This window comes from Eptatretus burgeri, chromosome 6 (genome assembly GCF_056783735.1).
Source record: "Eptatretus burgeri isolate ZD-2024b chromosome 6, Ebu_testis_v1, whole genome shotgun sequence".
Classification (NCBI taxonomy): domain Eukaryota; kingdom Metazoa; phylum Chordata; class Myxini; order Myxiniformes; family Myxinidae; genus Eptatretus; species Eptatretus burgeri.
In genome coordinates, this window is record NC_140966.1 from 4,332,501 (window position 1) to 4,348,546 (window position 16,046).

The following is a 16,046-nucleotide window of genomic DNA, read 5'->3' on the forward strand; positions in this document are numbered from 1 at the left end:
TTCCCTCACGCTGTCTTGCCTTCCCTTCCTCGCGCTGCCTTGCCTTCCTTCCTCACATTGTCTTGCCTTCCTTCCCTCGCGCTGTCTTGTCTTCCCTTCCCTCACGCTGTCTTGCCTTCCCTTCCCTCACAGCTGCCTTGTCTTCCCTTCCTCCTCGCGCTGCCTTGCCTTCCCTTCCCTCGCGCTGCCTTGTCTTCCTTCCCTCGCGCTGCCTTGTCTTCCTTCCCTCGCGTGCCTTGTCTTCCCTTCCCTCCTGTCTTGTCTTCCCTTCCCCTCGCTTGTCTTCCTTCCCCTCGCGCTGTCTTGTCTTCCCTTCCCTCGCTCTGTCTTGCCTTCCCTTCCCCTCGCTGCCTTGCCTTCCCTTCCCTCGCGCTGTCTTGCCTTCCCTTCCTCGCTCTTGTCTTCCTTCCTCGCTGCCTTGCCTTCCTTCCCTCGCGCCGCCTTGCCTTCCTTCCTCACGCTGTCTTGCTTCCTTCCCTTCCCTCGCGTCTTGCCTTCCTTCCCTCGCCTGTCTTGCCTTCCCTTCCCTCGCGCTGCCTTGCCTTCCCTTCCCTCGCGCTGCCTTGCCTTCCCTTCCCCTCGCGCTGCCTTGCCTTCCCTTCCCTCGCGCTGCCTTTGCTTCCTTCCCTCGCGCTGCCTTGCCTTCCCTTCCCCTCGCGCTGCCTTGCCTTCCCTTCCCCTCGCGCTGCCTTGCCTTCCCTTCCCCTCGCGCTGCCTTGCCTTCCCTTCCCCTCGCGCTGCCTTGCCTTCCCTTCCCCTCGCGCTGCCTTGCCTTCCCTTCCCCTCGCGCTGCCTTGCCTTCCCTTCCCTCACGCTGCCTTGCCTTCCCTTCCCCTCACGCTGCCTTGCCTTCCCTTCCCCTCACGCTGCCTTGCCTTCCCTTCCCCTCACGCTGCCTTGCCTTCCCTTCCCCTCACGCTGCCTTGCCTTCCCTTCCCCTCACGCTGCATTGCCTTCCCTTCCCCTCACGCTGCCTTGCCTTCCCTTCCCTCACGCTGCCTTGCCTTCCCTTCCCCTCACGCTGCCTTGCCTTCCCTTCCCTCACGCTGCCTTGCCTTCCCTTCCCTCACGCTGCCTTGCCTTCCCTTCCCCTCACGCTGCCTTGCCTTCCCTTCCCTCACGCTGCCTTGCCTTCCCTTCCCCTCACGCTGCCTTGCCTTCCCTTCCCCTCACGCTGCCTTGCCTTCCCTTCCCCTCACGCTGCCTTGCCTTCCCTTCCCCTCACGCTGCCTTGCCTTCCCTTCCCCTCACGCTGCCTTGCCTTCCCTTCCCCTCACGCTGCCTTGCCTTCCCTTCCCTCACGCTGCCTCGCCTGCCGTTCCCCTCACGCTGCCTTGCCTTCCCTTCCCCTCACGCTGCCTTGCCTTCCCTTCCCCTCACGCTGCCTTGCCTTCCCTTCCCCTCACGCTGCCTTGCCTTCCCTTCCCCTCACGCTGCCTTGCCTTCCCTTCCCCTCACGCTGCCTTGCCTTCCCTTCCCCTCACGCTGCCTTGCCTTCCCTTCCCCTCACGCTGCCTTGCCTTCCCTTCCCCTCACGCTGCCTTGCCTTCCCTTCCCTCACGCTGCCTTGCCTTCCTTCCTCACGCTGCCTTGCCCTCCCTTCCCCTCACGCTGCCTTGCCCTCCCTTCCCCTCACGCTGCCTTGCCTTCCCTTCCCCTCACGCTGCCTTGCCTTCCCTTCCCCTCACGCTGCCTTGCCTTCCCTTCCCCTCACGCTGCCTTGCCTTCCCTTCCCCTCACGCTGCCTTGCCTTCCCTTCCCCTCACGCTGCCTTGCCTTCCCTTCCCCTCACGCTGCCTTGCCTTCCCTTCCCCTCACGCTGCCTTGCCTTCCCTTCCAATCACGCTGCCTTGCCTTCCCTTCCAATCACGCTGCCTTGCCTTCCCTTCCAATCACGCTGCCTTCCCTTCCCCACCCCTCACACTTACCTCCTCCGAAACCCCCTCCACTCTCCATTCCCCATGGACATTTCCTGGCAGTTTCCGCTCGCTGTTTTTACATACCCCATTTTATTCAATCTTGTGCTACCCACCCCTCCCTTTCTCCACAAGTCCCATTACCAAACGCAAGTCGAGAACCCCTCCCCTCACGCATACCTCCTCCCAAACCCCCTCCCTTTCACTACCTCCCCCCCTCTTCTCTCTCTCTCTCTCTCTCTCTCTCTCTCTCTCTCTCTCTCTCTCTGCCCCATACTAATCTCTCCCACCTACCCCCTCCCAGAGTGTATAGTGACATTTGGTGATGTCTTGCTCTTCCCCACCCCTCCTCTCTCCCACCCTTCCTCTTTATCCCTCCCCCCCCTTACTTTACCCCTCAGTGAAACGACAGGTTGTATTTGCTAGTAATAAATAAATAAATATATTTGTATTCACTTCCCAAATGCTCCTCCCTTCGTTGGCTCGTCTAGCAAGGGATTACTGTATTTCTACAATAATTACAGCTTCGCTGAAGAAAAGTCCCTGCAGTTACCCACATGTTGCATGAGATGTGAAACATTTTCGCTTGTCATGGTTATCGCATGATCCAAGGGAAAATTATTGTCCGAACGGCGCTCCTTGATCCACTCCATGAAGACATTGATGTCAGCAGTCAGAGGCTGATGTGACGTTTTCCTTTGTCCATTAGCTTGGGCCCATCCCTCTTACCATAAAATTGTAATATCTGCTCCTTTTGTTTCTTTAGATCGTGGACCATCGATGTACCAATGCCATACTCCTCACTCAGGCATTTCACCGAAACCCCGTCTTGCTTTCGCAACAACTCCACTTTTTGCTTGCGACTGAGCGATAAATGCTTCCTTTTCAAAGCACCACAAGCAGCCTTTAACTGTTTGCTGTTTCACCCCTTGCACTTTTTTTTTTGTTGTTGTTGATTTTGCATACGTTGTCGAGGCTCGTATGAGAGCTAACACACAACGCACAGCAAGGGGGGCGTGAGACAAGAGGGGCGGGAGTGGGAAGGACAAAACAGTGGGGAACAGAGACATTAGGAGATCTGTGGAAGGGAGAGGGATGGGGCGGGGAACATGGGGAATACAAGATGGACATTACAGGGATTTTCAGGAAGGAAAGCAGGGAATTTGAAGGAAGTGGGCTTGGGTGGATTATCAGGGGTAGAAAAGATCGAGGATTTGGATGGGGGATGATAAGAGGTGGTGGTGAACAGCTGTTTTGAAGGCCTGGAGGGAAGAATGGGATTGAATAGAGTGAGGGAGTTTATTCCAAAGGTGGGAAAAAGGAGGAATGAAAGAGTGAAGGTGGGCAGTGATTTGGGATTTTGGTGGTTTTACCAGAAAGGGGTTGTTGGCGGACCTTGATCGCCCTGAGTTTTTATTTATTTTCACCGTAGATGTTTCCTGACACGGTTGTGCAGTACTTTACCGGCCGTGCAACGAGCCCTGAATTACACAGAAGGAAGCAAAATTGGAGGGTATACGATCCAAAAGGTAACTTCATTGTTTCATCGGTGTTTGTCTTTTTCATTTTATTGGTCACTTTATGAATGATTGCCGTGCAACCTTAATCATCAATGTTGAATACACATTATGTAAAGAAGGTATTGGGGGGAGGAGAGATGGTGGGTTTGGATCTGAGAACTGTTTCTGTTGTGTAGTTTCTTAATATCCCTGTACATTCTAGGTGACCTCTGTCCCTGATCTTCTGCTCACGGCGGTGAAACTGAAACATGAAGCGACAAGCGCGCAACACCTCCACCTTGCTCGCAATGATCCGAACAATTTGTTTAGGTGATTTATCTGTCCACGAACAAAGTTTATTGATCAACAGATGACGTTTGCAACCTGTTAGAAACTTCCCCTCCACCTTCTCCCCACATCTCTCGCATTGCTTTGGCTTTGTCTCTCGAGCAGCGTGCAGTTTCGTACACCTGCCCCTGACAGCACAGGCGTACCTCACATCTTGGAGCATCTGGTCTTATGCGGCTCGGAACGATTCACCTGCCGTGACCCCTTCTTTAAGATGCTCAGTCGCTCACTTGCAACATTCATGAATGCGTTTACAAGTGAGTTTAATGGACAAGTCATTTTTCTGGCTCAAGAACGTTGTGAATATTCTGGTTTAGGTTAGCACTACAATCTATCTTATACCTTCATTTGGCTTGGTTATCATTATTGACAAAGCTGAAATGTGGGTTTGAAGGGACTTCTGTCTCATAAAAAATAATAATTTACTTTATTTATTTATTATTATTTTTTATGACTCATGACCCACTTCCAAGACCACCATTTCAAATGAGGTATCTTCGCACTTAATACGAGTTGACAAAAAAAAAAGTAATCATCATTTGCCAAAACATTATTTGCTCTCATTTTCATTGGATTTATGCCAAAAAATCGTTGTCGATAATCAACATTAGTAAAATGATGTCAAAATACATAGAGGAGACTGGAGAGGATAAAAATGAATTTCACATTTTCAATAATATTCAAAATATTGTGAATTTAAACTTTCTTTGTATTGTTCATTGATTTTATTTCCACTTTTGATTGCTTGCATGACATTTGGAGTCTGGTTACATTGACATGTGAATTCTCTAACATTGCTGCAGTACGTCCTCTACAACGTGCTGCAAATCGCCTCGCAACAGTTGCCTCCATCAGTCATGATCTCAATGTCATCCTCCAATTTCTTGGGTGACCTTATCTCCTTCAATCAATCCAAGACTCAAACCTTTGTTATATCCAGCAAGATCAACGCAGCCACTCCTCCACTCACGTTCAGCTCTCAACTCAAACAGTCTTCCTCTATTAATGTTTATGTCCCCATCTCCAGCATTCTCTCCTGGAAGCCTCACATCTTCAATAATACCAAGCCTGCCTCCAAGAAACTTGGTTTGCTCTTCAGTGCTCATAAGTACTTCAACTCCCATCAGCTTCTCATCCCTTACAAATTCCAAGTCAGACCGGCGATGGAAATCTTCAGTACCTTTCAACCAGTCTCCTTCATCAGTCATGGTTGTACCTTGCCAAGTCTCACTCTGGTACATGCTTCCCCTCAATCCCTTCCCTCGCCTTACACAGCATCACTGCAGACACTGCTGGAGAACTTCTTAGATGTGAGGGATCTCTCGGTTGTTCCCAGGAGATTGATCGGTTAGCTCCATGACACGGATGGACCTGTTTGAGCAGAACTGACCGGGGCGAAATAATTATAACAACAAGAAGAACAGCAGCAACTCTGCTTGAGTCAATGCAGAATGTCTCCACTTGTCTGCTTGCACATGTCATGTCCCCAGCTCATCTCCATCTGTCTCAATTTTACCCCCTCATACCCACTGTCTATGGGAGTGTCTCGTTACCCGAGACGGCAGAGAAAGTTGTGTCCAGCCTTGATCCCACTTCAGCGACGGTCACAGATGGAGTACTCCACGACAGTCATTGTCCATGTTCCCAAATCTTGCACTTGCTTTTCTGTCTGCGATCTTTAGACTGTCCTCCTTTGGCCACCTCCTGTCTGCTTGGAAGTCAGCACACATCACTCCTGTTCACGAGGGTGATCCTCTCAGCTACAGATCAGGCAGCTTGCTTCCAATTGCAAACAGTCTTGGAATCTCTGACCATAAGTTTGGATTCTGTCCTGATCACTCAACTCTGGACATAACAAGGTTAGGACTGTCTCTCTGCAGGACATATCTCAGGCACTTGACACTTTGCCATACTGCTCTGCTTGCCAAGTTTGGGGACTGCATGATCTCTTGCACTCATTTTGCATTACGTCCTCGTCATTAAACTCTGTATTTGCTGCTGCTCCTTTCTCAACAATGGTTGGAGGCCCAAAATGTTAATCAGGAGGTCAGGACTGTCTCATTGGACATATCTCAGGAATTTGACAGTTTGCCATCCTGCTTTGCTTGCCAAGCTCTCTGCCTGTGGCATACAAGGCTGCTTTCACTCTTGGATTTCTGACTTCCTTCACTCACAGTCAATGCATTGCTATTAATGGAACCCTCTCCTCTCTCAATGGAGGCTGGAGTGCTTCAGGGCAATATCCTGAGTGCAGTCTTGTTCCTTCTCTCCCCATTGTTCTGGAAAAGCCTCTTTTCCTTTTTGCATAGGACTCCACATTCTATCATAAAGTATCCTATCCTTTCCACAGGCAGACAGCAGCTGCTTCACTCTCTACTGATCTGAAATTGATTAGATGCTGGTCTGATAAATGGAGCAAAAGTAAGTGATGCTAAATCGATCCATGCAAATCTCAGTCTCGCACTGTCACTGTGGAAGGATTGTCAAATGAATCCACCTATCTCCTCACTTGGCCAGCAACTGGGAGAGGTTATTTCTCTTGAACTTCTTGGCCTCATCATCAGCCATGACCATGCCCGGGCAACTGCATATCAAAGCTGACCTCCAAACCAAGCTGCAGACTGGGCATCCTCCATTGTACCAAGACGTACCTTGAAAGATCGTAACTACTCACAGCCTATAAGGTATGTGTCTGGAGCTGAATGGAGGAACGTTATTTGTTATGTACTGTCACCCCAGCCTCACAGCTGTCTCTCCTGGATTCTGTCTCAATCTCAGAATTATTGGCGTTTTCCACGATGAAGTCTATGCGCAACGACAAGGTCTTTGGCTTTCACATTGGAGACAGACCAATGTCTGCTTTTTCTTTCTTTTTTGCTTTTTCTTTTTTACTGCCTGTCCTCCAGCAAGCTCCCTCTGCCCCTTCTCCTCCAACCTCTTCCAGGACGCACTCATTGCTCCAGTAACCCCCTCCTGGTTAAACTTTCAAAAATCTTGGCTTATTGTCACCACCTCTCTTTTGTTCCTCTTTCTTTCCTGTTTGTAGAACCATACCTCTCAGGGTGATTTTGATTGCGCTCTTCTCTTCATAGCTTCAAGTAGACATAGCACCACCATCACATATCATTCCCCCATTCCTTCCTGTGATATTCATTAACCTGACCTAACCCAACTATCTTATTTACAAGTTACTTTGTTTCCTTCCTTCGTCTCTCTCCTCTCCTCTTGTTCGGTCATTCCCTCCCACTGCTCCACCATCAGTACATTGTCTTTTTACCCTTTGGGACCTTGCTTTTCTCAGAGCCTGGATCTTGTATTAATAATTTCAATTTTAAAATGTTTTTTTTTTTGAATGGAAATATAAATAAAGTTCTCCGACAGGTGGTAATGCCAAACTTTTTTTTTTAATGTCTTGAGCTACCAGGCTAAATGTGAAGATTATTTATTTCTAGCAAAGCTTAACTTGGCTAGAACTAGTCCCAAGCAAAGTAAATATCTATTTTGTGCATCTGCAGTTGTCGTCGTTTCCAAGTTGATCCAATCGTGTTTCCCAAACCCAACAGGCAGTGATTTCACAATGTTCCCATTCTCCACTCAAAATCCCAAGGACTTTCAAAACCTGCTTTCTGTCTATCTTGATGCAGTGTTTTTCCCTCGTCTCCAACAACTTGACTTCTGGTGTGATTTACTTTACTTGCTCATATCTTGTACTGTTCAACTGTTATTTTTCTATGTATCTAAACTTCGTGAGAGAGAGCATGTGTATAAATTGCATGACATTAGCACTATGTGTATGCATTACATTTGACTTTGAGACCCCATAGACCCTGTTGCACCCTTTAGAACCCTTTAGATCCTCTTCGACCCTTGAGAACCCTGACGACCCTGAGACTCCTTTCTACCCTTTCGGACCTTTTAATGCCTTATAATACTTTTAATATTTGCGTTTTGCATATATCGGATCACCCAGACTGCCAATGACCCTTTGACCTTTCGACCCTTTTTATACATTTTCGACCCCTTTAGACAATTCCGATCCTTTAAATATTAAATTTCGACCTTTTTCGACTCACTTGGACTTTTTCAAACCTTTTCAAACATTCTCAACTGGACCATTTGGAACCTTCATTTGCAATCGATGACCTTTCATTCAGTACATTCCATTTATTTGCCACACAAAACAAGTAATGGTGAGATTCTGCAATCTCTGATTTTTCTTTCTTGTTAGCATTAATATTGTTTTGTAATAACATTAATATTATGCTATTATCATTGTTGTTGTTATTACTTTTGTTATTGGAAGCGGCCTTGGAAAAATGCCACGATAAGCTATCGATACACCTTAACACAGATGTCACCCAAGGCTTAAAACCCGCTTGTAGAGAGGAGCATATTAAGTCGCTACGACCTCCACCGTATGACCTTTCGTCCTCCTGTAAAGTTTGGTTGAGATTGGATAAGCATTGGCCGAATGTATCGCGTTCAGACAGACGGACACCAAATTGCGTATTTTAGTTTGATGGACGTGCCTTCGGTCTAACGTGTTGTGCCATTAACCACAGCTTAGAGACAGCAAACACTACATACAGTTTATTGAACTATTTATTCTCTTCACTTCTCCCTAAACCCCACAACATTTACTCAGGCAGGAAGGCTGGAGGCTGGAGCACATGAAGACTGAAGACCCTACATCTCCCATCGTCTTCAAAGGCGTTGTATTCAATGAAATGAAGGGGGCTTTCGTAAGATTTAACAACTTATCACCAAGGATTTAATGTGATTAGCTTAGTTTGAGATTTCCATTGAAATGTTTTTGTTTTGCCTTTCTTTAAATTTGTGACCTGAGCCTGAAGATGGTACAAGGGCAGGCAGATCATTAAATTGGTGAGATTTTAATATATTTCTTATTGATTCATATCACTGGAAAACAAACAAATAAAAACACCTATTCTCTTTGAATTATACAAGAAGAAGGAAAGCCCTTCAACCCTTGTCTCACCTTGGAAATCAAGCCCTCAGCAGTAAGGTAAACCTGCAGAGACTTAACCCACTTAACCACTGAGCAGCCTTTGTGGTTTATTTTTGAAAGGTTTTTCTAATTCTCTCAATAGGTCGTACACCATGCCATGTCAGATCACCCGGAGTGCTCGTTTCCTTGTCCACATGATTAGGTTGCCTTTTTGTTTCTTGATCGCTTTTGTGGTAAAGCGTGATGTATGTTAATTACCAATTTTATTTTTTTGCCAAGCACACCGTTTGATCGCTCTCCAGTGATTCATCACAATATTTCCTATATTGTAAACCCTGCCTCCCTCTCGGTTTCCTCGCACAGTCGAGCCGTGAGCAGTTGTTCTGTGAACATTCCCAACGGGCACTGCAACCAGTTGGTTACGGGGGTTCAAGCGGCGGAGATCCTATTGCAATCCCCGATCTCTCCTGGCAGCAACTATGCGCCTACCATGCCTCGCACTACCATCCCAGCAATGCACGGTATAATTTTCAGTACCCTGTCATAAAGCTTAAAAAAAGTTTATTGTCATGTTTTCAAAATAATGTGCTGTCAGTCATTCAAAATATCTTCTTTGTTTTCATTTACTTTATTTATTCCCTCTTTTTAATATATATATTTTATTTTTTTTTAAGGTTGGGGGGGGGGGGTGGTGGTGGTTGTTTGTGTGCTGGAGTTGAGTTAAATGAATTGGAATATGATATTTGAATATGCAGCATAAGATTTATAGTTTTGATTGTTAACATTTGTTGTTTGACTCAAAGGTGCTGTGGTTCAATGACTGAATTTACCTCAACCACAGCAATGAAAATGGGTAGGGGAGGGGGCTGGGGGTAATTTGGCACATAATAGAATGATTCATTGTTTGCACAGCTTGGGTACCATGACAGCAATGTGTCTGAAAATGCAGCTCGGTCGGTACTCATTGGGAGGTGTAGAGATGGCAAATTAAGGGAATTGAAATTGAGAAAAGAAAGATAAGGGGGCAGAATAAGAGAGAGAAGGAATGTTGGGGGAAGGGGAGAAGTGTGGTTGGGAAGAGACAGGTGCAAGTAATATCCACACAGCCTCATCAATAGTTTTTAAATGTTTCTGAAAGTTTAATCTTTTTACAGGTACCTTTTCCTAATCTTAACTTTTCCTACCTCTTCCTCCTTTGTAAAATGCATTGAAATTCTGCTTTTCAATGAAAAGTGCTTTTATGAGCAATTTCTCAACGCATTGATTGATAAGGGGTAGGAAAGGATTGAGAGTAGGTGGGTTGGTGTTACGGGTTACAAATTCCACCAATTTTGTTTGCAATATGTCGGTGCCTTTGGTATTTTTGGAAAGGTTATTTGGGTTGCTGCAATCGAACATCATTTTCTTTTCAGCCGAATCTATCCAATGCATCATCCTCCTCAAAAGGAGCGGAGGTACTTCTGAAGCTGTGTCCTGGCAAGCGGAGCTCCAGAAAGTACAGAGATCAGAAAAGTAGAAGGGAGGAAGGAAAGAGAGAAGGGAGGAGGAAATGGAGCACAACAGCGACAAAAGTTGCATGAACGATCGTTTTATTTACACAGTCAGCATGCTACAAACCACATTTGTCATTCTTGAAACAAAAACAAAAAAGAACAGTCAATAAATCAATCGGCCCTCGGTGATCTGATTTATATTAGCAAAAAAAGATTATTAAGGAAAAAAAAAAAATCTCTCGAGTGTTCATGTTTACAAGAAATTGCTGGAAAATCTATTGTATCATGCGAAGTGTGGTGTCTGTCCTTGCATTCAGCAGTCTCCTGTTTCCAGTGCTGATTTTGACAAGCTACGCACGCAGGAAAAGCTCAACGTTCAACCACAGGAAATGCATGATACCAAATGAGATACATTTTAAACATACAAATACAACATGGATTCGTAGTTTGTTTATTAACACTGCATTAAGAGACAATTGGGCTGAGCGAATGGCCTTGAGGTATGCATCCTTCAAATCTCAGCCCTGCTATAAACTGTCATTCTGGTGTTTCGCAGACCGGGTGAATCGTCAATGCGTGTCATCCCTCTGATGGACGTTAAACTGTGCATCGCGTCGACTGACACTTGTTGGCAGATGTTAAAAATCCCCATGATGTTGTTTGCAAAGAGTGTGTGAGCTGTCGGCGGCACCGTTGCCAAATTACAAATTCCTGCCTGAACTACTGCTGGGAAGGCAATGGCAAACCACTCGGTATAATCAATGCTCAGGAATCTGCTTTGGTGGCACCAATGCTCTGTAAAGAGTATGGAACATCAACTATCAAATAAAAGTAATGACTGAATAGTGAAAACGACAAAGGAAATTAAAGCAGTTTAAAAAGTATCGAGCACAGACATAAAGATGGGAGGGGGACAGAGTGTTTGGGGAGGGAGGGGAAAGAATGGGGATGGGAGATGGGGGGGGGGAGAAGTTTCCTTCTGGAGCCATCCTGTCTACCCTATTCCTCCCCACAACACTGTTTGGCCAGGTCTTCCTCCTCTATTTTGTCCTTCAACTCCACTGTTGGTGCCCAACCTCCAGGACCCAATCTCTCCACTGTCCCTTTTGTCCTCTTGTGTCCTGAACCATTCAGTTCAGTGTTCTAGCTCTTCCATGAGCCTCGACTGCGCGCGCGCGCGCACACACACACACACACACACACACACACACACACACACACACACACACACACACACACACACACACACACACACACACACACACACACACACACACACACACACACACAATAAACTGCTGAAGGTTGGCAACCATTATGCAGACTTGATGGACCGAATGGTCTCTTTCTGTGTTGACGTTCCTTCGAAGGGAAGTAGTCTATTATGTATTGCGAACCGTGATGTCTGTCCATGCATTCGTCTGTCTCCCATTTACGGCGCCTGCTTCATGCACTACGTTTGAAAAGTTTAACATTAACTTTTGAAATGATGGGAGAACAGAATAAGAACACTGCTGGGCAATGCTGGACACCCCTGCTAGAAAACAAATAAAGAGGGAGGGGAAAAAATAAAGAGGGAAAATATAGAGGGAGGGAAAAATATAAAGAGGGAAAAAGCACTTTAGCAAGAAATACATTGGTTGGTTTGACCTTGCCTACCCAGTGGGAGTGGAAGTTCAACCTGATATCAACCAATTATGGCAGAACCTCAGCTAATTCATCTAAGGCCTTGTTCATTTGGAAAAAAGTTTTCCTTTCAATGTTCTAAGAGAGTCCCATGTTAAGCTGGTGGTGTGCCTTTCTACTCTCAATGTCATGGTCAACTCACCCCACTAAACAATATCGGCTCTTAGAAGTGCCCTTTGACACTATACAGGTATGTCTGTCTTCACCACTGTCCATGTGATGTCCCTGATATAATGTATGACAAGATGGCTCTCCCCAACCCCTTCCTCCCTCCAATACCCCCTACCTGGACAAGCTGCATTGTTTGAGTCTCATCACCTTCAACGATTTCCTTATAAATGCATCAGTTACGATACAAAGTATAAAAATAGTGATTATACAAAGTAACCTTGGTCTTATTTTATTGATGAGGACAAAAGTGACTTTTTCAAAGTTAAATTAAACCGTTTCCTCCTGAGTCACAGTCGAGCACTTGGAATGCTGAAGAAATCTGTGTTTATTAATTCATGTTTACGTAATGGATAAGTCAAACGGGGAAAGAAAAATTCAAACCGGGTTCAGGCTTTTAACCGTGACGTCCCTTTATGAATGAAGCAGGGTTTTCAAAAACATAGGAAGTTGGATGTGGAAATGTGGTTTCCTTTGCAATTGTCAAGAGTCCTCTGGTTTTCCTGATCTTCCATTGTGTGAAATTTTATATTTTCACAATTGTGTTTGAGTGCTGACACTCAAGTGTAATAAAGGGGGACCATTGTCCTGTGTGTCAAGAGTCTCCAGTGTAATATACTCCCTGGCCATTTAAAATTTAGGTTGACGAGTTATGATTAGACATTTACAGACATGTAAGGTCCAGCAGGTGCTGTTTCTGGGAATGAAGATGAGGAGATTATTTTAAAAAATATTTTATAATGGAGTACAAGGAGAAATTTTGATGATTAGGATGACTGTGGGGTCATTCCAGCAATGAATTGAAGAAGTTTGTGTTCTTTGCTTTCTTTTCTTCCCAGGAATATTTGTCTAAAACTATTTGATTTAAATACTTTATTTTGTCTTCAGGTTTCTTACGTATGGGGACATGCCCCTCGATGGACATCTGAAACAAATTGAGGACGAGGTGTTAAGTCGCTTTCAAAGATCCTCACCACCGCCCGTTGTAGCTTCTGAGCCCCGGTGGAATAGGCCTGTGAGCATGATTCTGTTGCTGCTTTCATGTTCTTTCCTTGAAAGGTTATTTTAACAATGTTTATTAGGCCTCGATCTCCAAACTTACAAGTTTCATCTCCTGGATTGTTATGTTGTAATATTCTTTTATTTACAGTGAAAGGATCTTGAACATAAATTGCATGCAAGACAAGGACATTAGTAAACAATGGGTTTGAGTATGCACCATACTGGTGTCCCTCGTTAAAAAAAATTAAATAAATAAAAATTATACTTTCGTTTGCTATAAATTTCCTTTTCGCACAAATACTAAACTATTTTTATAAGGATCATACAAGCAATTGTTTTTTGTGTCCAGGGGAAGTTAAATAAAACCCAAAATGTGATGATGAACCAGAGACCACAATATACAGCAATTGGCTGTTTATGTGAAATGAAGCAAAGTTTTGTGTAGTACTTGCGAGCAAACTACCCGCCCTTACGGATGAGACAATTCCCCCAGAATTGGCCTATTTTAGTTATGTTGTAACCTCCTCCCACTGGAAGTGGTGCTATGCCATACACATTTGGATGGAGGGGAATGGGGTGTTCCTCCCTCCCCACCTTGAATCCTTTGGAGTATTAATTATTTGTACTCCCTAAAACCATCCCATGCACATCTAAGTACAACCACCAGTTTTGATCCAGTGCGTCAGCAGTACATAATCAAACAAAACCACAGACACTCCTCGAATTGTGGTACGATTGTTCTCGTTGCCTGAGGCAGTCAGGAAGTCTGGAAGTGGTTCAACAGGCTTTTACAGCCTCTTGCTATTCGAATTCTTGTCCTTCCCTGCAAAAATGACAAAATTACTTGATGCCATCAGCTCCCTTATAATTTTAAAGGGAAAAAAAATAGGACCACTGGACCTGGAGCTTATCTGGGCCCTGGCCTAAAATGTAACGCAAATTTGATAGAATTCTTACTGGTGGGTCTGGTGAGGAAGATTTTGGAGGAATTTACGTGATTTTCTAAAAATTTACTCGGTCTGCCATTTTGACACATTTCTGGTCATGTGATCAGCATGGCCTCCACAATTTAAAATCAGGACCCTGTCCTAATATTGAAACCCATATTGGGTAGGATTCTGACTGGTAGGTCTGGAGAAGAAGATTTTTGAAGGAATTCGCAGGGACCACCATTTTGACACGCTTCCGGTCACGTGATCGGCATGACCAGCAATTTAACATCCCTACTCTGGTCTAATGTTGTAACACAAATTTGGTAGCATTCTGATTGGCAGGTCGGGAGAAGATTTTTGAAGGAATTTACATAATTTCCGAAAATGGACCGTCGGCTATTTTGACACACTTCCGGTCACATGATCGGCATGACTTTGGCAATTTAACATCCCTAACCCTGGTCTTATGTTGTAACCCAAATTTGGTAGCATTCTGACTGGTTTGTCTGGAGAAGATTTTTGAAGAAATTTATTAAGTTGTCCATTTTGACATGCTTCAAGTCGTGTGACCAGAACAAGCTTTGCAATTCCTGTTACCAGGCACTAGAGGGACATTGCTGCAAAATTTCATCCGGATCGGCCTGGCGGTTTGGTGGGAGAAGTTGAAAAAGGAGACGGATGGACGGACAGACGTCGTGCGATGATGATACCTTATCTGGAATTTAAATTCCAGATATGCTATAAATAGTCAGGTGCAGAGGATAAAACTTAAAGCTCATATTTGTCTATGTGTGTCCGTGGTGCAGCATTCCATTCAAATCACTTGTCCTCCAGACCCTCTTGCCCCTGAGCCGACGAAACAAGAAGCAGCATGTGTAAGCTTCCTGCTTTCCTCGTAAGTACCAATCCACTTGGACTACATGTTTTGTTTTTTTTTCTTGCTTTTCTGGTCTCGCATTTGTTTCGAAAAGTAAAATGGATCGAATTTCATCCTTGTTCTCGTTGATCACCGGACAACCGATTTCTACTTTAAAACCAGGGATTCCAAATTGAGGGGCAGTTTGATGTTATTCTTGTTAAACCATCAGCTTTTAGACTGCATTGGTGTTACCATCCAATTGTTAACCATTTGTGAGAACGACTGCAAAATTGGGACGATTTGCCAGCAATGTGGAGAAGCAATGGGCTGGCGGCCAAGAGGTACGCACACTCGCCTTTTAGCTACCTAGCATGGGTTTGAATCCCGACCCAGCTATAAACTGTCATCCCAGTGTTTCACAGGCAGGGTGATTCATCAATGTGTGTGCCGTCCCTTGGATGGACATTAAAGGGGAACCCAAACGCTCAGACCACTTTTACGCTCATCTATCCCTTGATACCCTACAAAATAGATACGATGTTTCTTTTTCCAATTTCTCAATTATAAAGTAGGTAAATTTGCGATGAAAAGTCGAAATCTTCTTCTTCTTCTTCTTCTTCTTCTTCAGATGAGCCATGACCTCACACCCGGGAGTCCATTGCCAGATCGGTATTATTTGCGGGTTACATCGCGGTACGATTTAACTCGAACGGCAAACAATTTTCGATTTTCCACAAATATGCCGAGTCGATGCGTCCTTGGTGCTTGTACAGTAATACAAACCGAGATGGTTTGGTGCTACACCAATGGCCGAAACACCCGGTCTGCCGGAAATCGGAAGAGGTTTGTCCAAAATACCTGAGCGTGTATCGGGCCGACAAAATGTTTGCTTTTATGCTCGGGACATGTTACAAAGCGCTGTTATGAAACAACAGAGATGGTGAGATCTTATGTTTATCCACCAGGATTGAGAGAGGATGCCATCCCCATGATTAAGCAGAAGAAACAGCAGTCACTCGAAACTGCAACACCATCTCTTTCCAACAACCAGGATATGTACATGGATGATTTGAGTGGTGAATCAAACACCTGTTGCCACTGTTCGGCAGTTACTACAAGAGCACCTGAAGCTAATTATCTATGATCAACCCTAATTTCTACAAATCAAATGAAC

General features: G+C 45.1%; 1 protein-coding gene across 3 annotated transcripts in view; it reads left to right on the forward strand.

The window, feature by feature from the left end:
• The window catches only part of PITRM1 (pitrilysin metallopeptidase 1), an 87,158-nt gene that overhangs the window by 20,296 nt on the left and 50,816 nt on the right, over nt 1-16,046 (forward strand). For all 3 annotated transcript variants that reach the window (XM_085883769.1, XM_085883771.1, XM_085883770.1), the window contains exons 3-10: nt 3,349-3,445; nt 3,639-3,745; nt 3,869-4,020; nt 7,327-7,441; nt 8,409-8,505; nt 9,096-9,253; nt 12,968-13,094; nt 14,820-14,908. In XM_085883769.1, the coding sequence (XP_085739895.1) occupies nt 3,349-3,445; nt 3,639-3,745; nt 3,869-4,020; nt 7,327-7,441; nt 8,409-8,505; nt 9,096-9,253; nt 12,968-13,094; nt 14,820-14,908 (942 nt within the window). The remainder of the gene's footprint in view (nt 1-3,348; nt 3,446-3,638; nt 3,746-3,868; nt 4,021-7,326; nt 7,442-8,408; nt 8,506-9,095; nt 9,254-12,967; nt 13,095-14,819; nt 14,909-16,046) is intronic.